At 35.3% G+C, this 26,627-nt stretch overlaps 1 protein-coding gene across 6 annotated transcripts in view; it reads left to right on the top strand.

The window, feature by feature from the left end:
• Positions 1–26,627, top strand: part of TAF2 (TATA-box binding protein associated factor 2) — a 78,060-nt gene that overhangs the window by 47,296 nt on the left and 4,137 nt on the right. For 4 of the 6 annotated variants that reach the window (XM_067017160.1, XM_067017159.1, XM_059043435.2 and 1 more), the window contains 5 exons: positions 4,996–5,105; positions 14,708–14,937; positions 16,248–16,403; positions 16,895–17,000; positions 19,389–19,511. In XM_067017160.1, the coding sequence (XP_066873261.1) occupies positions 4,996–5,105; positions 14,708–14,937; positions 16,248–16,403; positions 16,895–17,000; positions 19,389–19,511 (725 nt within the window). The remainder of the gene's footprint in view (positions 1–4,995; positions 5,106–14,707; positions 14,938–16,247; positions 16,404–16,894; positions 17,001–19,388; positions 19,512–26,627) is intronic. The other 2 variants (XM_059043441.2, XM_059043440.2) reach the window with 1 other exon arrangement.

Here is a 26,627-nt window from a genome sequence, read left to right as displayed (position 1 = left end):
TGAGGCGAGCAGGGGCTACTCTTCCTTGTGGTGCACAGGCTTCTTGCTGTGGAACACAGGCTCCAGGCGCGTGGGCTTCAGTAGTTGTTGTGCGTGGGCTCAGTAGTTGTGACTTGTGGGCTCTAGAGCGCAGGCTCAATAGTTGTGGCGCACAGGGTTAGTTGCTCTGCGGCATGTGTGATCTTCCCGGACCAGGGCTCGAACCTGCGCCCCCTGCATTGGCAGACAGATTCTTAACTACTGCTCCACCAGGGAAGCCCCAAGGCACATATTTCTGAGATCTTAAAATTGTGTTTTAAAGATCATTTTCAGCAGATTATGATATTATATATTACTTGAAGTTATATTTCTAAATTATATACTGTACAGTCTAAATGATTGCTTTTGAAATGTGGAGCTATTAATGTCATTCAAATTTTAAGAGCACTGTTATTTACATTCTAAACTGAAAATCTGTATAAAGATATATTTCATGATTATATTTGATGTGTTTACTTCATAAGTGATGTGATTCATTTATATCACGAACAGGGAACCTCTTAGGCTTTACTTAATATCATCTAGCCATAGTTATTGTTAAAAAAAAGTTCAACACGTCTTTAAAAAAGTCTTTAATGGCAGTGAATGGTCACAGGATAGGAGTGTTACCACATCAGCAGTTATTGTATGTGTGTATTATTTGGTGTATTGGGATATCTGTCTATTTTTATGGGGGGGGGTTCTCTATTTTTTATGCTTTGAATAGGAACTCTGTCCTTTTCTCTTTGTCCCCATCATTACCTTTTCTTTTCCTTCCTCCCTTCCTCCCTTCCTATCTATTTATATTGAGGTGTAATTGACATATTAGTTTCAGGTGTGTAGCATATTGATTCCATATTTCTATGTTTTAAAAAATGATCACCACTATAAGTCTGGTTAACATCCATTACCATACATAGTTACAGATTATTTTCTTTTGATAAGAACTTCTAAGATCTATTCTCTTAGCAACTTTCAAATATGCAACACAGTATTACTAACCCTAGTCACCATGCTGTATATTACCTCCCCATGACTTATTTATTTTATAACTGGAAGTTTGTACCCTTTGACCCCACTCATCCATTTCACCACCCCCCAGCTCGTGCTTCTGGCAACCACCAGTCTGTTCTGTTACTTTTTCTTAAACTCGTTCAGTAGCCATCATATAGAACTGCTATATTCTGCTGTGTTAATTGGATAGAATTCTTAATCTTAAAGGTAGGTAAATGTTTCTGTTTCTGTCTATCTTAAAATCAGTGACATTCGTCTCTCCTGCTGCCAAAAAAGCTTTTTATTTTTATGGCTTTTGGTTGATTTTTAAACTCTTAATAGTGAGATGACCATCAATAAGAATTAAATATTTTTTAATATTGATTTTTAAAATTCTGTCTTTATTATTATGTATATCACAATTGCTGATTTTTTTAGAGTTAGATAAAGCTCTGAAGAATTTGGGGGCTGAAACCTTAACATTTAGAGGAAAGAAATTAGTTACTTGTAATTACTCCTTTATGCTTTAAAGCTAAGTTTGAACACGCTTTAAAGCTAAATTTCAATACCGTTTCTACAAGGATACTTTCTTGACTACCTGCACTAGGTCAGGTCCCTCAAGTCATAATTGCCCATAAAATCCTACAGTTGGTCCTTTACTCAAGAACATACATACTTCCTATGTATGTGTATTATTATAGTTTGATTTTTTTTTGTTACTGCTGTCTCCCCCATGAAAGTGTAAGTTTTAAAAAGACAGGGACCTTGTCTCCTTTTGCCACTGTATGTCTGGCACATAGCATGATGCTTTGCATATAGTTAATTAAATACATGTTAAACAAGTGGTTGGATATAATTTTCCCCCTCTAATCATATATATGTTTAACTTAATTCATATGTTAAAGAAAAGTGATTTTATCTCTGTAGTGACAACTGTATGTAGAAAAAAACTTTAAGCTATTTAATTTTTTTTAAATGTTTGGGAAAGTTCTTGGTCTTTTATTTGGGTTTGATGTTTTAAATGTAATAATAGGGTTACTGGCTTTCCTTTTATAGCCTTCTCTCAATAGAAGATTTTTAGGGCTTCCCTGGTAGCACAGTAGTTTAGAATCCGCCTGCCAATGCGGGGGACACGGGTTCGAGCCCTGGTCCGGGAAGATCCCACATGCTGTGGAGCAACTAATCCCGTGTGCCACAACTACTGAGCCTGAGCTCTAGAGCCCATTCTCCACAAGAGGAGCCACCGCAATGAGAAGCCCATGCACTGCAACGAAGAGTAGCCCCTGCTCACCGCAAATAGAGAAAGCCCATGCGTAGCAACAAAGACCCAATGCAGCCAAAAATAAATAAATAAAATAAATTAATTTTTAAAAAAAGATTTTCAGACTGTAAATCAGTTCTTTATTAGGATATCTTAAGAATTTAAGTAAGTGTGCTTTGGTTGGTTTCATTGTTTTTAAAACAAATGAAATTTACATTTTTGAAAATTACAGTTTCCTTTCAATGGGAATAACTTAAAATGCTCATTCAGATTTGGAAAAATATAAACTCACATTAAGGAGACAACTTAAAAATAGCATATAATTATTTCAACCAGAAGCAATAATTCTTAACATTTTGGATTATTCCTTTCCGGTCATTTCTATGCATGTATATTACTTTTTACATTAATAAGAAGAACTTATTAAATATATTTACTTTAGAATTGGGTAGGATTATTTTAAAGATGACATGGAATTATCTTCTCATGTTGGAATCAAGCATGCATATATGATCACATTGTATCAGTTCCTCAAGGGACACACTTACACTCAATGCCTTTTCTCCAGAGAGATTTTGAACATTTTTCTGGTTTCAATTTGACTGCATTTCTTACAGTGATTGGCAATGGGATTGGACTAGTCCACCAAGAAATGTGTCCATTGTTTAGGGAAATCATGCGATGTTTTTGCTGCCAGGAACATGGCATAAACCCATGATTTTCTCAGGATTTGCTTCAGGTCTGTTTCGTATATCTGAAGTGTATGCTTATTGTGAATTTTGTTTAATCTCTAAAAAATTAAGCATAAGATTCTCATTTTCTGCCCTTAAACTATCTCCTCTGAGTATTGCGTTGTTTAGTCAGTTATAAATACTTCCTTGTGAAAACCTTTCTTCTATCATCTAAACTTTAAAGAAAAACAAAACTTTTGAAAAAATGCTTAATTTACTAAAAGTAGTACACATAATTATCATTATTGCTCTTTTAATTATAATTTCAGAGCTATCCCCAGAGTACCATTTACAATTCATTGGCATGGCTGTAAAGAGTTTGTAATGATCTGAGTAAATACCATAAAGTTTTATTTGTTGGGTCCTACCACTTTGGTATTTGGGGTAATTGGGGAAGCAGCGGGATAGAAACTTAACTTTTCTTCTTCATGCAAATTAAAAGTATTAACATTAACATCTTCTAAAGAAAATTCCATCCACGTTTTAAATGGTGTTATTTACCTGTAATACCGATCTATTCTTACAAGCTGCTCATAAAGATATGAAAATATCTTTACTCATAAAGATATGAAAATATGGATATTAAATATCCATGAGGTATGTATCCCCTTTCGTATTACCTATGTATAAATTGCATGTATAACCACATTTCACGTTTGGTTCTTGTAGCCTTTTTTTGTGTGTGTGTGTGTGTGGTAGGCGGGCCTCTCACTGTTGTGATCTCTCCCTTTGCGGAGCACAGGCTCCGGACGCGCAGGCTCAGCAGCCATGGCTCACGGGCCCAGCCGCTCCGCGGCATGTGGGATCTTCCCGGACTGGGGCACGAACCCGTGTCCCCTGCATCGGCAGGCGGATTCTCAACCACTGCACCACCAGGGAAGACCTCTTGTAGCCTTTCAATAGTCTTCAGTCTTAAAATTTCAAATCACAAAAGTATGTTAACAGTAAAAGTCACATCTTTCAGTTTTACAGACATGATATTGAAGCCAAAAGGGGTGAAGTGACTTAAACTACAACCTTGCAGTTCTACTTTCCTCCCATTTTTTCAAGTACAAATCCAATTTGATCTCTTGTCACTAAACGTAAAAATTTCCCAGGTTCACCTTGTTTAAGGTCTTGCTAACCTCAACAAATATAATGAGCTAAGTTTCTTTCTTCCTTACTTATACCCAAGCCTTCCATTATTCTGAGATCTTGAATTTCCTAGACCTAGTCCTAGACCTGGCTTTTATCCTGAATGCTAGACTACTAGACTACTGCCGTGGCTTTCTTGCTTCTCCTTTTCTTTCTCTGTTCTTTGTTTATCCCGCTCGTAGGATTGGGCATTTGTTCTTCAAATTTTGTTTTGGTCACATTATCCTATTTTTCAGAAGACTCCGTAATGTGTTTGGGTAGCCTTTCATGTATGATAAAAACTTCCAATAGCGGAGTTTAACTCCTACCCTCTGTGAGGATACTTTTCTTAATTGACTCTTTCAAACGTCAGCTTATTTTGAGGAAGCCTTTTTGCAATCTCCATATTTAAAATAGTGCTGCACATTTTCATGCTTTGCAAAGTTACTGTAATAATAAAGTTTATTTTATTGTCTCAAATGTAGACTTCTTGGCCTACATGTGATTTTTTTTTTTGCCTCATTTTAAGATTTTTATATTTACTAACCAGTCTTTTTTGTAAACTTTTCTAAGAAGAGTAAAATGTTCATTTTAGAAGTGGGATAGGAAATGTTGGTTAGGAATATATAGAGTCAGGTTTTAGAGGACCTCATTGTACCCTAAGGCACTTTTTTAGAACAAATCCACCAGAATTTTTTAGTAAAAAAACAATAGTAAATGTTTAGAATACAACATAATGTCTTTTGAAATGGAACTAAACTTAAACACAAAGCTAGATCTCAGAAGAGAGATGATAAAATAGGAAGGAGGAACTGCAGATAATTTTCAAAAGTTTTTATTTAATGATTAGCAAAAATTTAATTTTTCTTTATCTTTCAGACATAAGATTCTAAACATGTTAACTAAGAACCCACCATTTACTAAGAACATGGAGTCTCCCTTATGCAATGAAGCTTTGGTAGATCAACTTTGGAAACTTATGAATTCTGGTAAGACAGCAATGGCTTTAAAAATTTTTTTTATTGGGGTATTTTCACTTTATAACAGGTTATCCATACTTAAAGAACTGTGGTTAATTTTTGTCTTTTTTTTTAAAGGAGAATACTTACCTTCCACAGTGGTGGCTGTGATTACATTTGCTAAGGACATAGACACTCATTTTGCCCCACAGGGTGGTTGAGGAAACAAAAATATTAATTTATGGGAAAGTGTCTCAAATGTTTAAAGAGCTGTAGACATGAATTTGCAAATACTACTATTTTTATTTCAGAAGGTTACAGGGGGTTGAAAAAATGGCTTCTCACCTCTTTTCCCTAGCCTCCTAGTGGCCTTTCCCAGAGGTAACCAATTTCTTGTGTATCCTTTTCAGAGCTGTACATATTGTCATTGTTCTGCACCTTCGAGATCATGGTATCTCATCACAGTTTTAATTTCCATTATTTGAGTGAAGTCAAGAGGCTGTTAGTGCTCCCAAGCATGAGCTCTGGAACTAGTTTGCTGAGGGTTAAGTCTCAGCTGGATGACTTACTCTCAACGTGACTTGCCTAAGCCTATCGTTTTTCCTTTTTAAAATGCACGTGACGATGATACCTAGTTCTGCAAACTGAAAATTAAATGAGTTCATATTTGTAAAGCACAGTAACTAGTTCATATTATGTGCTCAATAATGTTGTTATACTAATATTAGTAATGATACCATTATGCTTCTCATGTATGTCAACTATTTGTAGTCCCTTTCATGTAAGTCATTCGTATTCTTTGCCATTTTTATTTAATTGAATTATTGGTCTTTTCCGATTTACTTCTAACTGTAGTATATATGTAAAGAAAATTCGCCTTATGTCTCTGATATGTTGAAATTGTAATACTTGTTTTGATTTAAAATTCAATCAAAAGCTAGGCTGAAAAGTGTTTTGCTTAAAGATAAGTTGTTACAGATAGATGGTGAGGGAGCAGTGGGTATTCATTCTAGTAAATGTGTCACTTTACCTTCTTTCTAGAATATTAGAAAATAACTTGGCCTGCCTATCTTATTAGTGACTGCTTCACTGAATCACAACTAAATACCAAGTTCTGATTCTTTTTCAAAAATTATTTAATTGACTATCACTGAGATGTTGTGGTTGTATAACTTCTGTCCCTCAGTTTCATAATCGTAGTCCAATACCCCCAAGTAAAGGCACCATAGTAGATATTTCATTGAAATTTAATAAAATTGAAAATAGAATGGCCCTTTTCCTCAAAATATTCAGAAAACAACACATAATCCAGTTTATGTTGATATTGCCAAATTATCATTCTCATATTTTCCCTAATACCTAGAAGAATAAGTGCTACCATTTACATAATGTTTTATATGTTGCTACTTGTGGTTACCTTAAAGAATGTTGTGATTACTGTCATTTAGATCCAGGGGATGAGCACACAAGTTCACAAACTTGTAAAGGATCATTCAGCAGTTAATATATGGCACAAACTACTGTGTTGAATATATTCTTAATAAGAATGCATGATTCCATGGTTGTGATGGATTACAACTTTGAGGAAAACATAATGAAGTACAAAGAATTCTCATATCACCTTCTAGGGAAGATTACATGGACAAAATAAATGTGTGTTTAAGATTAATGAGACAATCTCTGTAAAACATTTGAAGCCCATTGGAAGATTGTGGTTATACAAACTCAAGGTCTGATTGATGTTTAGTATTTATTTTTGATAGTGTTCAGTATAAAGTACAGTTACTGCTTCAGTTTGGAATTCTCTGTGCCAATAATCTAAACCGAGCAGATCAGTGAGGCCATAGTCATAAACAATTTTTGGTTGGTTCTTCAGATAAATAACTGGGAACAATATGAACAGTGGGAGTGGCTCAAATAATTGGGAGGGTTTTTTGGTTTTGTTTTTCTTTTTAATGTGTTTGGCGAACATTGGGCATTAGGGAAGATTGATTAGAAGGTTGCTCATTTCCCTTCCAAGCCTGGGCCTCTGGGATACATAAATGAATCTGATCTAAGAAATTCCTTTAAAGTTTTTTTTTCCAATAATAAGTAATATCATGTTGCAGAGTTTGTCTGCACAAAATAACAAAAAAGGAAAATACTGTATAATTTCATTATATCTCCACTGTTAAGATTTGAGTGTATTTGGCCTTTAGGGAAAAAAATTTCTTTTTGTGTATATGTGTATGGACATAGTTGTAGTGAAGTTTTTAAATGCATTTTATCATGAGAATTTTTCACATTACTGTATTATCTTCTTAACAGTTACCGTTTTAAGAAATGTTAATGAGAACTCACTTGTAACAAAAGGAGCTAGAGCATCATCTAAGTCCCTAAATCCTGCTGAACTCTGCCTGCCCCTTACTCCTTATTGGGGTTCCTGGATTATCACGTCACTTGAGATAAGCATTATCTTGATTTACATATGGAGAACAAATAAATTGTGGGTGATAGGGTTTTAATTATATTCATTCATTTATTTTTGTCCTGTTCCAAGGTGGATTTGAGAGGTGTTGACTTTGCTTAGTTGTAAAATTTTTGAACTCATTTAAAATATATGGGGACGTATCATGGCAGTTAAGGAAGGATCATCTTACGAGATGGTCATCAGGTGCTCTTGAGGAATCAAAGTTTCTTTGCTTGGCTGGTTTCAGAAACTTTTCAATAAGAGATTAATTGCAGTAGGTTACATAGAAACAGGATTTAGAAAATTGAAATTAGTTTGAAAATAAGATGAACTAAGAAATCATATTTGTGCTTTTTAAAAAATTGATATATCATTCAATGACTGTTAGTAATACTCTTTTTAGAAATGTACTGGGGGGATTTTAATGGCTCTGTGCCAGAAGGAGGGTTCTCAGACTTGTACTATCAAGATGCCAGGACTGCCTGGTCTCTGCACTCTGCCTGCTATGTGGTAGCTCCACTTATCCTTGAGTTTTGGGCGCTACTCAGGTATCTTCCTAACAGTTTTTGCTGTGAAAATACACATACACACACACACACACACACACAAACTATAGATGTATGTACTCATGCATACTCATATCAGATATCTTAACTCATTCACTGGTTTAATTTTCCCATATAACATTTTCTCCCCACCATTTCATTTTGTTTCTAAAATTTTCAAAGCTTTGAAAAATTTTTTAAATGGTATAATGAATAATCATATATTGAATATTTTCAGCTCTGTTAACTAGTTAACATTTTACCATATTTACTTTCTCTCTTCACTCTCTGTGTGTATGTTACAAACCCTGTTTTTCTGAATCATTTGAAAATAAGTTGCCTCATGATACTTTTCCCAAAATACTAAGCATATATTCCTAAGAATAAGGACATTCTCCTACATATACACAATACCGTTATCACACTCCACTCCAATATATGTCCCATATTCAGGTTTCCTCAGTTGTCCCCAAAAATGTCCTTATAGTTTCCATACAGCTTTTAAAGTAATAATCTTCCACAGAAAGTAAAACATTTTTAAAGAGAAACATTTTTCACATTACATAGTCTTCATCCCTCATTGCTTAAGACTCTTAAATAGTTTTATTTTTAGTTAAAAATATTACATTGTCCAGGGGCAATTCTTTTTAAGGGTTTCAAGCATTAATTTATTCACCAGTTATTTCTTGAGCACCTCCTGTTTGCCATTGTGCTATGTTTTTGCATACAACGATGCCTTTTCCATTAACTTAGTATAATGGAAAGAGAGACATAGGAACAGATAAACTATAATACAAACAGGTAGTTGCTAAAATAAAGAGAAGAGCAAAATACCCTGGTAACCTGAAGAACAGAACCGTGAGCCCTGCCTGGAATGCTGGACTATTCATGGAGTGGTGATATTTGAGCCAGCTCTCAAGGAGTAGAAAAGAGTTTGTCATAGGAGAAAGACATTTTAGGTAAGAGAATTAAGTGTATGTAAAACCTTTGAGTTCTAAAGGGTATTTGGAAAATAGTGAGTGTTACCTGGAAAGACAGATTAGGATCCAAAAGCAAAGGGCCTCAGGAATTTGTGTTTTATCCTATAGGCAGTGAGGAGCAGGTGGAATTATGGCCTGTCTGACTTCTGTTAGCTGTATGTATTTTTTTGCACACTAAAAGAAACCGTTTTCCTTTCCCAAAGAAAAATGTTTCAAAATTCAGAATATATGAGAGCCTACCTTTTGTATCTTTTAGGTAAAATACTGGCTTATAACTCAACATGACAGTAATTTTAAAAATTCATTTAAAAAATAAAAACCTAAGAATTAGAAATTTTTATTGGTGCTTTTCTTTAAGTCAGTATAGCATTTATTTCCCAGTTATAACAACTGCAACAGGTGTAAAGTCATTCTTTATAAAATTCACAAATCAAACTACTGAACATAAAATACAAAATTCAAAATTGTAATCACAGTAATAAAAAATGTTAACTAATTATAATATAGTAATTTGTTTAAAATAATTACACATCATTCTTCCATGGCAAATAAATTTATTACAGCAATTCCAGTATTTATTTGTAACTGTGTCTCATTCTATAGAAATGGCCGCTGGACTAGACTACATTTTTTGTAATACTGTAGACCTTAAATCATGTTTAATACATTTTCAGTTTGAGAGTAAATTCTTCACTGGCACTGATATTGACAGAGTTACATGTAAACTGACAGCCAGATAAGTATTTGGAACTGTGTGCAGTAAATTAATGCTGCATGATGATGTCCTATCAATATGTTATTCATTAGCATGTTCATCAGTAAATTGCAGTTGTAAATTTTTATGTACTTGTACTAATTCATTTCTACAGATTTCAAAGTATATATGTCATCTAGAACAGAGGTCAGCTAACAGTGGCTCTAGGGCCAGATCTGACCCACCGTCTGTTTTTGTACAGCCCATAAGTTAAGAATGGCTTTTGCATTTTTAAATGATTGGAAGAAATGTTAATAGTATCTCATGACACCTGAAAGTTTTATGAAATTAAAATGTCAGCATCCACGAATAAAATTTTATTGGAACACAGTCCTGCTCACTTGCTTACTGGCAACTTTTACACTACAGCACCAGAGTTGAGTAATTGAACAGAGACCAAAAGGCCCACAATGTCTAAAATGTTATATTTTAAAATGTAACTACTTTCTCTGGCCTTGCCTGCTTAACAGTGCTTTTTTTCCCCTTAAGATAATAAGCATTCGTTGAAGAGATGCTATATCATCATGAAGGAAATTTTAGCCATTACTCCCAAGCTGCTCTGCATTGTTTGGCACTTCACTGTAAGAATAACATAAAAACATTTATGTAATTATTCAGAACATTGAAGGCTATTTATTTACATCATAACTTTTAATGTTTGAAAGTTTACAGCTGCGCTCTGGGGGTAGAATGAAGGACTACTTAAAATTCAGTTCGGTAGGATTTGCCAGGTTTCTGAATAAGAAAATAAACAATTTTGTTATTAACATCAGATTTCAAAGTTCCGCCCCTCTGTTTCTCTCTCCCCCAAACCCTTCCTCTTAGAAATAGAAATGGTGGAAGAAAATGAAAACATTTTTATTAGACATAATTCATTTTTTTGTCAGAAATTATATTTGTAAATGCACACATGAATATATATGAAATTTGCTGTGTTTTTTTTTTACTTTAGTGTAGGATAGAAAGATCAGGACAGAACTACCACACAGTCATACTTGTGTGGCCTAGCTATACAAATTTTTAAGCTTCTGTCATCAATAAGGAGTGCTGGGTTTATTGAAAAATGTCCTGGGGAATTCCCTGGAAGTCCAATGCTTAGGACTTTGCACTTCCACTGCAGGGGGCATGGGTTTGATCCCTGGTCGGGGAACTAAGATCCCGCAAGCCACAGGGTGCAGCCAAAAAAAGAAAAATGTCCTGAAAAGGGTGGCTTTTAAAGAGAGCTTTCTTCTTAGCAGCTTTTTGGCTTGATCAGTTTTAATGTCAATTACTTCAGAAAATTAAGTGATGATCTTTTTTAAGATCAGATTTGTTATTTGGGGGATTTGTCTTTAGATACTTTCTGATTTGAATAGAGAACATCAACACTGAGCATTGTTCTTCTGATTCAGGTAAGCAGGGCTTGTCCCAAAGTATAACTGCTAATGATACCAGAATGGACAGCATTTTTACCTGAGAGGAAAGAATAATGACTTGTTTTTTCGTGTATATGGGCATTCCTTGCCATATAAGTGATTGTGCTGGGAGGGGTAGCTAGAAGATTAAAGAAGAGTCTTCAGAATGCTATCACTGAGGGTAGAAATCAGGAGCTCTTTCAGGGCTTATTTCTCATAGAATTGGTTGATTTGGAATCATGGAATTTTAGACCTGAGAGGACCTTAAAGATTAAGTTAATTGCTCTCATTTTATGGCCTGGGCAGCTGAATTGCCCAGAATCACAGAGCTAACTAGTAAGTAAGCAGAAGTGTTTTTTCCGACTATATTCCACTATAAAGTGATAACCATTTTAAGATTTTATTCCATGATTTTGAAACATGATGTTCTTTTTTTCTGTCTTATAATTTTAACAGAAGCACTGCTTATTTTTTTAGTTCCCTCTTATCAGCCTTAAATTGTAATATTTATAAGTCCGTTTTTTGTGGGAAAAAAAACATTTAATCAAGGACTTCCCCCAGGAACAGAAGAATAATGCTCATCCCTCCATACAAATTGAAGGTCTACCAAAACCTTTACAAATCCAAAACCAAAAAGGCTGCATAGAAATAAAAAGTAACAAAAACCATATTCTAGAGGTTCAGTGCTTTTAGCAGCCTTCATTCCCTGTGCTGCCTAACCATCCTTAGCTGACTTTCAGAAAACAAAACAACACCCTAGCTCATCAAAATATACATTATCTACTTGCTTTTTAAAATTAAAATAATTTTTAAGAAACTTTTAGGAATTCATATTCAGTTGCCTGACTCGTTTCAATGTCATCTACATTATATAAAGATTCCAGGATCGTTATTTGCAGTAGACATAGTTGGGCAACACTGCTCTTCGAGGTTAAGTTTTATTCCAGTGTAAATGCACCCTAAGCCATTCTAGTTTCTTTACTGATAAAGTGCCTGAGATTCACTTCTTTTCTTGCTATACCCATGAATAGATAGATACAGGGCTAGCTGCTCTGGCCGGATTCCCTGCCTTTCTTCAGAGGGTTGAGCCCCTCTGGCCTTTGTAATAAAAGGCCCAGGAATCTGATACCTGTCCTTTGTGGAACATTTACATATGTAAAATTCTTTGAGGAGAAGAATAATGAGTGCCTACAAAAAACTAGGCAATGTCAGTCCATTAAAGTGTCCAAATATGGATATTCCAGAGAAGGAAATGGATTTCCAGTATAAAATCCTTATTTTCACTCTGTACTGTTCTTCCGATGTCTGGTTTCTCTGTAGTTTTTAATGATATAAAAACTCATACTTCTCGAGCTCCTGCCTCTTTCTCTTGCTTCCAGCAGTGTTGCATATCTGTTACCTTATCACACAGTAGCAAAACTGAAGATGTCTCAGATAGGATAGATAGCTGTTTAATGGCATGCATATTGCCTAGCAATTGTGTAGTATATAGTAAGAACTCTGTAAATTAAAATTCTAAATCCATGTGGATGTTCTTTGCACATAGTTAATATAACAGTTACCTATCTGTCAGAGTAAATCTTATCAAAATCATACTTGATTACAATGTATTTACTTATTCTAATATTTGTTGAAAACCACAAAGCTTAATATTTATGCTGTCTAAAGTTTGCTGTAGGGCTTCCCTGGTGGCGCAGTGGTTGGGAGTCCGCCTGCCGATGCAGGGGACACGGGTTCGTGCCCCGGTCCGGGAGGATCCCGCGTGCCGCAGAGCGGCTGGGTCCCTGAGCCATGGCCGCTGAGCCTGCGCGTCCGGCCGGAGCCTGTGCTCCGCAACGGGAGAGGCCACAACAGTGAGAGGCCCGCATACCAAAAAAATAAAATAAAATCAAGTTTGCTGTAGCAACTTCTTTCCTTTTTGTTTCTCCTTTTTAAAACATTATGGTACCCGTTTGAAACCACATTTCTTGGCCAAAATTAAGTATTTATATGGTTTATTTTTCTTAACCAGAAGAATATTTCTTTTCTTTTTTTTTTTTTTGCGGTATGCGGGCCTCTCACTGTTGTGGCCTCTCCCATTGCGGAACACAGGCTCCGGACGCGCAGGCCTAGCGGCCATGGCTCACGGGCTTAGTTGCTCCGCGGCATGTGGGATCTTCCCGGACCAGGGCACGAACCCATGTCCCCTGCATCGGCAGGCGGATTCTCAACCACTGCGCCACCAGGGAAGCCCAGAAGAATATTTCTTATTCTCACATGTTTTAAATTCTCTAGGTCATTTTAGATTGTGCCTAGAAACCATAGAAATTATCTAAACCTAGATGATAATTTCACCTTGACAGTTCTATTTGGTGGCCGTATCTACCTGGAGTGTTCCACTGGGGAAAAGAAGGCACGTGAGGAAGAGTTCTGATGTCACTGTGCTCTGGTCTTTTATTGCTATAGGGTAAGGTATAACCTGAGACCAAAACCCTTGTTTTGGAGATGAAGACACTGAGACTCATCAGAGAAATTGGAAAGTGTCTCTACTTTATTTTTTTTATTTTTTATTTTTTATTTTTTTCTTTGCGGTATGCGGGCCTCTCACTGTTGTGGCCTCTCCCATTGCGGAGCACAGGCTCCTGATGCACAGGCTCAGCGGCCACGGCTCACGGGCCCAGCCGCTCCGTGGCATGTGGGATCTTCCCGGACCGGGGCACGAACCCGTGTCCCCTGCAATGGCAGGCGGATTCTCAACCACTGCGCCACCAGGGAAGCCCAGTGTCTCTACTTTAAACTGAATTTCTTCTGATGCAGTTTTCTTCTGGTCAATACATGTTTTATGACCTGTTGCCATCTCCGGGGTTTGCTTATTTTTGTTTTTTTTTTTAATAAATACCTACTAGAACAACACAAATATGAAGGTGTTTAGCAAAATAGTTTCCTTCTCTAAAATAAGTCAAAGTTTAGAATTGTGTTATTTCAAATAGTTGTAGGGTTTCTTACTGTATTTAAAACCTGAAAGTAATAAATTTGACGGTTAGGAGAATTTGTTTCCAGTGGTAGGGTTCATGAAGGCTCTTGGTGTGCCATCTTCCTAACAAGCTATTAAAGAAGAAAATCAGACAAGATAAACAGAGAATGAATGAATGTGGAGCAGTTACCAAGGAGGAGGGACTAAAAGGAGGATTTAGAGCCAGAAAAAAACACTGTTTGGGGAATATTAGATTTATACTAGGTGTCTAATTTTTATTTTGTAGGAAGAATGAAAGAATAAAATTTCTCCAGTTGTAAGATTCATGATTTCATTTGAACATGTATTGTTTCTGTAACAGTTGTAGGTTCCCGTGTTATAAGAAGCGTCTTTAGAGTGGAGGGTTTGCCATCGGGGCCTACCTAGGTCAATAGGTGGCTTCTTTAGGTATCATAACCCTCTCATCTCTTCCCTCTGTACAGGTTCTGGAGCATTTAAAAAATGTATGGATAAATGTGTATGTTGACTTTTTATTATTACTGTTATTTACTTCCTAGGTACTTCACATGACTGGCGGTTACGGTGTGGTGCTGTGGACTTGTACTTCACACTTTTTGGCCTCAGTAGACCTTCCTGCTTACCCTTGCCAGAACTTGGCTTGGTCCTTAATCTGAAAGAGAAAAAAGCTGTCTTGAATCCAACCATAATTCCAGAGGCCATAGCAGGCAACCAGGAAGCTGCGGTCAATCCAAGTAGTCACACACAGCTAGTTGGATTTCAGAACCCTGTAAGAATCACATGTGTTATAGAAGGTGTAGTTTTATTATATAGAGCTCTGAAGAAGAGAATTGTTTCTTCTGAACTGGTGAATTTTAAAGCCACTAACAGCTTCTTGTGCCATTTACAAAACTGCTAGCTGACATTAGTTTAGCACTTTACAATTTATAAAGTGCTCCTGACAACTATTGATACATAGCTGCACGCAACAGATGATGTGCTGCTAATCCATTGACTCCTTTTTTGTGATGACAATGATGTTTTTGTACTTGAGCATAGAATTTCTACTTTGAGAAGTAGAATATTGAAATGAATATTTAACCTATTACATATTAACCTATCTTGTCCATATATTGTAATGGCAAGCTGTTTGAACACAGGGCCTTGACATTTTTATTTTCTGCTACTTTGCATAATAGCACAATTCTAAACATATGAACGGTGCCTGGAAAATGCTTATTGAATCAAATAACAATGAATGGTTAGGTAAAAGCGTAATCTGATTTGGGGAGGAGAGTATGCATTATATTTTTAAATTTATATATATGTGTATGTGTGCTTTTAGAAAAGCTTTTATTTCCAGCTATGCATTATGAAATTACCAAACTTTTTGTAGAAAGACCTTTAGGGTCATATCAGTTATTTTACTGTAATGTAAAGAAAGTTTTCCAGAAATGATTTTCTTATTGATGACAAAATGTCCCCAGTACTTCAGGCTTCATTTTTCACCAATATTTAGACCAGATTACTTGGCTGGCAATTCCCTACTGGTGTTTTGACAGTTTAAAACTCAAATTTCTCTTTATGCTAGTTAGTAATAGTCTTAAAAGTACTTATCCACCTAGATTTTCTGAAATATAACCATACTTATTTGTTATAAATTGAAAATGTATCCTAGAGTTTTGGGTTATGAAGAAGTAAGACACATCTTTTAATAGAAGAAAAAAAAGAGTCTCATTAAAGAGCTCTTTTATATCTGAATATTTAGAAACCAGTGGAAATGAATATGTTTATAATTCTTGCCCATGTATATTAAGTTATCCACTTTCATACTTGGAGTCTTTAGGATAAGAGAAGAAAATGACACCAAAAGATATATGCTTTGGCGAAAGCTTTCAAAGTTCACTTTACTATCTCCCTTCTTCCCCCCAAAAAGACGAGCCGATAGGAAAAGGTGAGATTTACTTTAAGCCCATTGCTGATAACTTTTAGGCACTGGGCATGCTCTAACCTGCATGGTTGCTCTAGGTATTAGTTTTCAGCTATAACGTGAGCTACTTGTCTTCAGAAATCTAATTTTGATCTTGAATATTGCCACAGGAAGATGATCACCTTGCCAAGGAAGCATCATGTAATATATCAGCTCATCAGCAGGGAGTGAAGAGGAAGGCTGATACACCACTGGGGTCCCCACTAGAACCTGGTCAAATACTGGAGAAGAATGAGGATAGCAGTAAAGTCAGACTCAAAATCAGAGTAAGAAATACAGGTTAAGCCTGTATTAACAGTGTAGGATATTCACCTTCTTGTAACTCTTTTTGAATACTTGCAATGGTTTTTCCTTAGCAGGAACAGTTGGGACAGACTGAACCATAAAAGAACTCAAATGTCCATCTAAAACATTCCAACCGATTGTTAAACTTCTGTTATCACATACTTCTTCTCTCCTTGGAGGAGGAACTGTGTGTGCACAATCTACCACAGCTCACTATTTCTTCCCACAACGTAGGAACAGATTTTAGTTGCTATTATATTTCCTATAATTTCCAATCAGCTTCTTTTGGAGGCTGAGCCAAATTATCTTTTCTTTCTCTTAATACTTTTTGAGAAAAAGACTACTTTTCCTTTTAAGATTTTTTGGGGGTATATCCTGTGGCCTTTCTGCTACCTTTCTTAAGAGCAAAAATCCAAACATAAAGTGATATAATGGCTCTTTTGCTCCTTTGTTTTGTATGTGTGTGTTTTAGTTTTCAAGCTCTCAAGATGAGGAGGAGATTGATATGGATACTGTTCATGATAGCCAGGCATTCATTTCCCATCATTTAAACATGCTCGAAAGGCCGTCAACTCCAGGTAAGATATATTGCATTCACTCGGGTTGATGGAGAAAGTTCACACGATATCACTATTTTAAGGTGTGTTGCTTTATTTTTGAAGAGAACAACTATAAAGTTTAGAAGTAGCCAGTATAAAATACTAGATTGTATCAGATTATAACACATATCAGCAAAGGAATAAAGTTTTTTTTAAGTATTTCATTTGATTTTTACTTTATTATGGTTCTTTTTAAATATTTGGCTTACTTCTAGACTGGTTTTTTCAAAAATCCATTCATCAGATTCCTTCCAGTAGCTTTCATTTTTTTTTATTGTTTTGTTTTTTGTAGTAGGCCTAACCTCAAAATAAAATACTAGATTTGTTTTTTTATAAATAATGTAACCATAATTATATACAAAACTTCTTGACTATAGTAAATGCGGCCTGTAACACAACTACTTTCTCTTCTTGACTGCCTGTTCCACATAATATTATATCATATCATAGATTTTTGCATGCATTTCTCAAACATCATAATCTTTTCTTTTGAAAATGTTACCTGAGGCAATATTGAGTTGATACACTTGAATTTACCTTATTATTTCCCTGTGGGCAGGCATTTGTTTCTGATTTTAATTTTTTGCAAATAATTCTCTCTGAATATCTTCATACAAAAGCTTTTGTTTTTGTCAAATTATGCTCTTAGGATAAATTCCCCAAAATATATTTTTGGTGACTTTTTTAGCTCTATTGTAAGATACTTATCTTTAGAAGATTTTCATAGCTTTTGATATTATTGCCATAATGCCCTTTGAAGAGATTATACCTAGTTCATGTCATCAGCATTTTAAAATTTTCAGGAATAAAGCTTTGATGTAGCTTGCATGTAAGTTGTGAAATACAGTAATAAAACAAATATCGGTGAACCTGCCACCCACCTTAACGTGTATTATACTCCATGCCGTGGCCATTCCCTTTATGCTTCTTCCCTGATTCTGTTCTCCTGTCTTTGCATTACAAGTAAATAAATACTGTCTTGTATTTTTTTTTCTTTTTCTTAATCATTCTGTTGCTTTTCTTTACAGTATACCACGTATATATATGATCTATATGTTTACTTGCCCTTAGTTTTTGAATTATATGAAAATGGTATGATACTCAGTATGACTTGGTCTTCTTCACTTAACCTTTTGCTGCCAAAATTCATCCATCTTGATCCATAGGTGTAATTCATTAATATTTATCATTTTTGTGTCTCATGGTACTATTTTATTGTCAATGTAATAACTTAAAAGATATTTATTAACTATAAAATGATAATTCAAGTTTATAATGCATTTCTTTTATTATGAATATGACTGTTTTTCTTTTTTGCGGGGGAGGTACTGTTCCTGTTTCTTTTTACTGGAAAATCCAATTTATACTTCATGCTGCTTGTGGTTATCTTTTATGATCTTTATATTTGAATGAGGTTTTGGTTTTTTTTTTTAACATGCTATATATGTGCAAGTCTCCCTTACCTACTTTGGTCTGCTTTTTGTTTGTTTGGCTTTTTGTTTAATTTTATTTGTGAGACCTAAAGTACTTTTTACTATCTAGAAATCTAGGATGAGCTAGTAGAATTTGAAAACTGGCATCAGGTAGAATATGAACCTAATTATCTTTGAAAACTGACAGGTCATGAATTCTTTGGCTTTTATAATTGTAAGAGATCTTAACAGTCATTTATCTATTCTGTCAATTTTACAGACAAGGACATTTACGCAGAGAGATATTAAATGACTTACCCTAAATGACACACCCAAGTACTAGCCAACTCAGTGCTAGACCCAAATCCTTGAACTTTTCCATGTGACAAATGAAATTGAGGCACAAAAAAATAAATGTCTTACCTGGACTGTATATCTAATTTGTGGATAATTTGGAATTAGAACCTGGGTGTCCTGATAATACAGTGCTGTTCACGTTATACCATTAAAACGTTCCTGTTGTAAATATCTTCTGTAATCCCTAAATTATTTTGATCTATTTGTCGAGTAAATATTATAATAGAATTTATTAATAAGTTTTGGGGGGAGCAGGCATGCTTTACTATATGCAAAGTTCCACATAAATAATAAAAAACATGACATGGTTCTGCCCCAGAATGTAGGCTCCAATTTATATGTTCAGCAGTCCAGTCAGGTATACTGTCTTTCTTGAATGTATTTTTCTCAAACTTAAGTATATTGGAACCATGACAAAGAAGTAAATCAAATGGGGGATCTTCAGTACTTTTAAAATGTAGTATTCTTTTTATTATTGGAATTTTACTGTTGAACTGATTTTGGCTTTAAGGTTAACTTATAAAAACCTTCAGACTGTTTTCTTCTTTTGGGAAACAAAGAAATAAATCCCTGTTTTCACTCTTCTTTGGCATTTTAGGACTCTCTAAATATCGGCCAGCCAGCTCCCGATCTGCTTTAATCCCCCAGCACTCATCAGGTTCTGATGGCACACCCACCACAAAACCCCAGTGGAATTTGGAACTTGCACGAAAGGGAACAGGTGAAATTATTATTATCATTGCTGTTGTTATTTTGCTCAAGAACGAATCTATTAACTTCATAAAGTTTATCAACTTAAAGAATACATTAAAAACGACAGATCTCAGGTCTTGCTTTTCTTGTAACACATTGACTCTATATTATCTGACATAAAACCTTTTTTTAAAATGTAAGCTACATATATTATTATTTTTTATTGACGTATAGTTGATTTACAATGTGTTAGTTTCAGATATACAACACAGTGATTCAGTTATACATATGTATATATATATTCTTTTTCAGATTCTTTTCCCTTATAGGTTATTATAAAATATTGAGTATAGTTCCCTGTGCTATACAGTAGGTCCTTGCCGGTTATCTATTTTATATATAATAGTGTGTATCTATTAATCCCAAACTCCTAATTTATGCCTTCCCCCCTTTTCCCCTTTGGAAACTGTAAGTTTGTTTTCTTTGTGGGTCTATTTCTGTTTTGTAAGTAAGTTAATTTGTTTTTTTTTTTTAGATTCTACATATAAACAAATACCATATGATATTTGTCTTTCTCTTTCTGGCCTACTTCACTTAGTATGATAATCTCTAGGTCCATCCATGTTGCTGCAAACGGCGTCATTTCATTCTTTTTTATGGCTGAATATATATACAGTATTCCATTCTATATATACACCACACCTTCTTTATCCATTCGTCTGTCGCTGGTCATTTAGGTTGCTTCCATGCCTTGGCTATTGTATTTAAATAGTGCCACTATGAACATTGGAGTGCATGTATCTTTTCGAATTGTGTTTTTCTCCGGATATATGCCCAGGAGTGGGATGGCTGGATCATATGGTAACTCGATATTTTTAGTTTTCTAAGGAACGTTCATACTGTACTCCTTAGTGGCTGCACCAATTTACATTCTTATCAGCAGTGTAGGAGGGTTCCTTTTTCTCCACACCCTCCAGCATTAATTATTTGTAGACTTTTTGATGATGGCCATTCTGACTGGAGTGCGGTGGTACCTCACTGTAGTTTTGATGTGCATTTCTCTAATAATTAGTGATGTTGAGCATCTTTTCACGTGCCTGTTGGCCATCTGTATGTTTCTTTGGGGAAGTGTCTATTTAGATCTTCTGCCCATTTTTTTGATTGGGTTGTTTACTTTTTCGATATTGAGCTGTATGAGCTGTTTGTGTATTTTGGAAATTAATCCTTTGTCAGTCTCATGGTTTGCAAATATTTTCTCCCATTCTGTAGGTTGTCTTTTCATTTTGTTTATGGTTTCCTTTGCTGTGCAAAAGCTTTTAAGTTTCATTAGGTCCCATTTGTTTATTTTTGTTTTTATTTCCATTACTGTAGGAGACGGATCCAAAAAGATATTGCTACGATTTATGTCAAAGAGTGTTCTGCCTATGCTTTCTTCTAGGAGTTTTTCAGTATCCAGTCTTACATTTAGGTCTTTAATCCAGTTTGAGTTTATTTTTTTATATGGTGTTAGAGAATGTTCTGATTTCATTCTTTTACATGTAGCTGTCCAGTTTTTCCAGCACCACTTATTGAAGAGACTGCCTTTTTTCCATTGTGTATTCTTTCCTCCTTTGTCATAGATTAATTGACCATAGGTGCATGGGTTTGTTTCTGGGCTTTCTATCCTGTTCCATTGGTCTGTTTCTGTTTTTGTGCCAGTACCATAGTGTTTTGATGACTATAGCTTTGAAGTGTGGCCTGAAGTCATGGAGCCTGATTCCTCCAGCTTTGTTTTTCTTTCTTAATATTGCTTTGGCTTAAAGACTTTTAAATTAGGCTTTTTGCTATTTCAAAAGTAATATACTCTTATTGTATAAAACTTTGAAATAACAGAAAAGTAGAAAGGAGGGAAAAAAAGCATCCCCTATTAATGCCATTTAAAGATACCCATTATATTAACATTTTGATCTTTCCTTGCAGTGCTTTTTCTAAGAATACTGTAATATGAAAAATGTCAGCCTCAGTAACAAGTGTGAAATCTATACCTTCATACTTTTATAAAATATAAAAATCAACTACTTACTTCCCTCTCAGCCTCCCCCTGACAGGTTTACGGTTGGTCATTCATGATCAATCGTGAAGACTTGATGCTATATATACCTAGAAAACTAACATGTTTTGTCTTTTAAATTTATTTCATACTAATTGGGCTTAAGTTTATGAAAGATAATTCAGTTCAGATGTGACTATTACCTATTTTACTATTCTACATTGTCTTCTACTTACCCTGTTCTTCTTTTGCCTAGAAGATTATAATCCAAATAAAGAGTAAACTTGTGATGCTGATGAACAAAGATTCAGTCTTCAAGTTTTGGAGGGACAGGGAGTGAAAAACAAGATACATAAGCAAAATCATTTTTAAAGGATACTTCTTCCAGAAGTCATTAGTCAGGCTTTAAAATTCCAACTGATGGATTTTGTTTATATAAACCATGTTTTTATCATATAAACAAAAGAGTAACTGTTTAATGATTTGAGGAGCTTAGGGATCAGCTGTGATTAATAGGAGACTTTGAACAAAAGCAACACCTCAAAATATTTTGGTATTGAGACCCCAGACTGTTGGTTGCTTGTATCTCTTTGTGTGCTTTATGCATTTATTGTAACAGATTCTCACAAAATATATTTCAGAAAGAAGTCAGCTGGAGACTTTAGCACTTAGGTTTAATAAGGGAATTTTGACATTTCTCAGCCCTTGCCGGTTTTGTATTCTCTGTTTTTGTTTTGGGATTTGGTGTAAATTTACTTTTTATCATTATACTTATTAAAACTTTTTCAGACACGAAAAGTTTTCTACATCTTTTAAAATTATAAAGCATAGGGCATTTCAAACCTCTTGACATAGTTTGAGAGTGATGCTTCTGCCTATCTTCCATGCCTTTAGAAAAAAAGTAAATTCTATCTAAATTCCAGCAGTCAGATAAATTCTTATTCCAGTAAAAATTCTGAGTATGTTTGTTTGGTTTATCATAGTGATGTGGCATGCTAACATATGTATAGAAGCAAATCTTAACACCTTTTTGTGCCCACCAGTGTGCCTTTGTTTCATATTGCTTTAAAAATTACATTTTTACTATTTTTGGAATCTCTTTACAGTCTTATAGTTCTCATGGCATCATATGGGAAGACTGGGGAGGAGATAAAGGGGTAGTGGTAGGGAATAGGAAAACATTAACATTTTAGCTTTGGTTGCTTCAGTGTAGGGCCCTTTTATGTCACGAAGTAAATTGTATACCAGTATATTATATAGGCTGATCTGTAAAACTTAACTTTGAATATATTCTTTAATGTGCCTTTGTAATTTCCCTTAAATATAATTATGCTGTCCAGTACCCTATGACCACTGAGCAAGTCTTAAAATTCAACAGTGTCATTATTAGAATTTAGAAAACATTCATTTTACCAATGGTGGTGTTCCAAAAGTTTATTTATACATGTATTCATTTTGGAATTCTAAAAACAGTTTTCCCGTAGACGTATTGTTATATTTGATAAGTAGCTTTCCCGAACTAGCCAACAAAAGCCCTTTTTAACTTACACTAGACTGAAGAATAGAAGTATCAAACCTAACCACTGTGTGTAACAGTATTTCTAAGAGAAAGGGCACTAAGAGCTCTATATTTGGGGATGTTGGAAGCACAGCTTTAACCTAACCCAAGTAATGTTGGCAGTAAAACAGGAACAGAAGCTGGGATCTCCTACTGTGGTAGCTACCTTGGCCTGGGGTTGAGAGTTGGGGGTTTTGGAGAAGAGGCATTTCTGAATAGTCGTCAGGGAAGCTGTGACCTCTCTTAAACCTCTAGGGACTCTAGATTGAAGCTCACAGGTGGGTTTGAGGGGCCTTATTGAAGCTCATCCAACTGAGACGTCCTTTACTTGGCTATAGAATTCTTACACAGATTTTTGAAGTAGTTGACTAAAAATGAAGAGACTGCAAATAAAGATTTGGATTTCCAGCTTCTCTTGAAAAAGAGTTAACTGAGAGACCCTCTTAGGTAGGGGGGTGCTTTCCATTCCATTGATTCCTTCTGTGTTTGCACCCGGTAGTCTGCTTACTCATTTATGCTGTCTCCTTAGGTTCAAGGCTTTTGAGTTTGAGACCCCTGGTGTTTTTTTCATGTGCTGAGATGAAGTCGGAGATGGCTCCCTCAGAGCCAGCGTGCCAGATGGCAGCTGAGAACTGGAATGTGTTGCAGACGTCTTCTGGGAGGGATGGACACTGTTAAGTAGAGGATAGGTTATGGTTTACTTTCTAACACCCCACCAGTTTTCTCTTTCCGTGCATATGATAGTGAGAGGCGTATTTTAGGGTAGGGATGATATGTGTTTGGTAGGTTAAGCCATTTGGGGTAAGGAAGGAGAAGCAGCAGGGATGTTTTCCTTCATTGCTTAACTTTCTCCTTCTCCTGAGTTAAGGAAGGGAATCCGGAGAAAGGGCTGCGTGGGTCGCATGGTGTGATGGGTTGAGCACACCATGTCCTCTCCTCTCCCACCGCTGCAGCGCCTGAGGCTGCTGGTCTGTCTCCCAGGTTGCTGCGGGGATTGCAGTGATGAGAGGAAGGGAGGAGTGGCAGGAACAGGAGCGGGGAAATCCCTAGTGGTTTCTGGGGGGAAGAAAAGAAGAGTTCCTGCAGTTGCCTAGCTCGGGCTGCTGTGCTATGTAACAAATTCTTGCCTAAGTCAGAAAAGCACTACTCTGGTATAGAAATCCGTTTAAAAAAAACCAAAAAACTAGAGTTCTTTCTTTTGAAAGTCTAATATGAGAAAGACTTTGATATGTTTCTTTAAATTATAATGATATAATTCTATACTTTGTTTTTTTAATCTAAAGAAACTGAAGAACAGACTTCACACGTTTCCTAATAGAAACTGCAGGTTTTGTGTTAAATTTAAACGTACCTAGTGCGACAAATTTAATAGAATTAACAGGTTACTCACTGTTATCAGCACTTTTATCAGATGGGCCCAAAAGCTTCCACATTAGGTGTGTATTAAGTACCCCTTTCTGTTCGTTTTGCATTTGTTAAATTGACTGCAGCTAACCCTTATCCACAGTGAATTCAGTAGGTCTCTAGGAAAGATTTTATGTTAGATAGAACAACAAAACTGAACATCTGTTTTGTTCTTTCCCTATAACATGAAATAGGCAAATCATAATATTATGAATTACTTTTATCTCCTTTTCTTGATATATCTCCTATCTGCAATAGAGACATATATTGGGGGTCACTAAGAGTGCTTTCATTAGTTTTATTTTTTATTTTTAAAAAAATTTTTGTTTTATATTGGAGTTCAGTTGATTTACGGTGTTGTGTTAGTTTCAGGTGTACAGCAAAGCGATTTAATTATAAAAGGGCTTTCATTAGCTTTAAAATGAGTGGCACCTAACCTTGGGTGGGCCTCAAGTTCCCAGGCATCTTGTAAACCCCTAAAATGATATGTGGGATTATGCACTGTGTCACGGGGATGGTAATGTATGCATTTTTCTCAGTAGAGATTCTATAGATGACCTCATTATGCTAGTGTGAAAGTAAGCTCATATGTGTCCCAGATCTTACTGTTATACAGGTCCACATGAGAGGGAAATTGTACTTTCTTACCACCTTGAATTAGACCTGGTAAAAATTATTCAGGAAAGAAATTAAACAAATAAAAAATATATATTGTCTATAATAAATGAAAACTTACGAGCTAAAGTTTAGTGGTGATGCTGCTAGGGTAACATTAGGTTTTATTAGATGTTCTGTTGTTACAAACACTATTCTAATGAATATTTTTGTATATATTTCTTTGCACTTACGCATGAGCACGTTTGTGGGATATGTTTCGAGAAATGAACTTTCTAATTTAAAAAATATGAGCATTTAACATTTTCACAGATAGTGCCAATTTGCCTTAACTTCTCCTTTTTACAAAACACTTTTATTATAGAAAACTGTGGAGTAGTCAGACTAGTATAGTGAACCCCCATGTATCCGTTACTCAGATGCAGAAATGATCAATCAGCTCACGGTCAGCCTTGTTTTCTATCTATACCCTTTCCCATTTCCACCTTTCTGAATTAATTTGAAACAAATCCCACATATCATTTTATGCATAGGTAATTTTGTGTGTATCTCTAAAAGATAAGGACTTTAAAAAGTCATAACCACAGTAATATTCTTGTACTTTAAAAAAAATGGCTTTTTCATATCATTAAATATACAGTCACTGTTTACATTTCAGTTGAATCATAAATGCCATTATTTTTATTTTTAACAATGTATTTGTTTGAATCACTGTCCACATAGGGTCTACACATTGCAGTTGGCTGATATATCCTTTACATCTTTTAAAATTAAAAGTTTCCAGTCCATTCTTTTTTCCCCTTTACAATGTTATAAACTCCAGGGTTTTGATCTGTAGTTTTCAAGTCTGTATTTTGCTAATTGTATACCTGTGGTATAATTAACATGTTATAGAGTCCTCTGTATTTCCTTTAAATTTGTAATTCTATCTAGAAATTTAATTGGATTCAGGGTTATAGATAGTAGTGTGTTCTTCCATCTGGAAGCATACAATGTCTGGTTGACTTTTTTATGAGGTTAGCCACTAAGGTGTTCAAGACCTGGATCCATTAATTCATTAAGGGTCACAAGATGGTGATACTCTAATTCATCATTCTGTTTTTATTTATAAGCTGATTATTTCTATAAAGCTAACTTCCCCCTCACCTGCTGTTACCCACTGGTATAGATCAGATAGCAAAAGAAAGATAAAGACTTGATTCTCTCTATGTATTTAATAATTTTCAAAATAATAAGTTGGCTAGCATCCTCCAATGGTGATCAATCAGTTCTAGTCCATTACAGTTATTGTCTTTATCAATATTCAGATTTTCCCAACTTCCATTGGTGAGAACTCTTGACTCTTGAGTTCTTGAGAAGGCTTTAAACTTCCTTGCTACTATTATACCAGATGTTTCAGGCTCATCTTGTAAATATTCTAGCCAGACCTAGAATCAGCCGTTTGTCCTAGGAGTCCTGGTTTCTAACACCTTTATCCTTGGATCTGGCTAATCCATTGTCTTCTTTATAGACTTCAAACAAATCAAGAGAAATGCAAG

This window comes from Kogia breviceps, chromosome 17, assembly GCF_026419965.1.
Source record: "Kogia breviceps isolate mKogBre1 chromosome 17, mKogBre1 haplotype 1, whole genome shotgun sequence".
Classification (NCBI taxonomy): domain Eukaryota; kingdom Metazoa; phylum Chordata; class Mammalia; order Artiodactyla; family Physeteridae; genus Kogia; species Kogia breviceps.
Note: the sequence above shows the minus strand (reverse complement) of the source record. Positions and strands in the feature narration are given on the sequence as shown.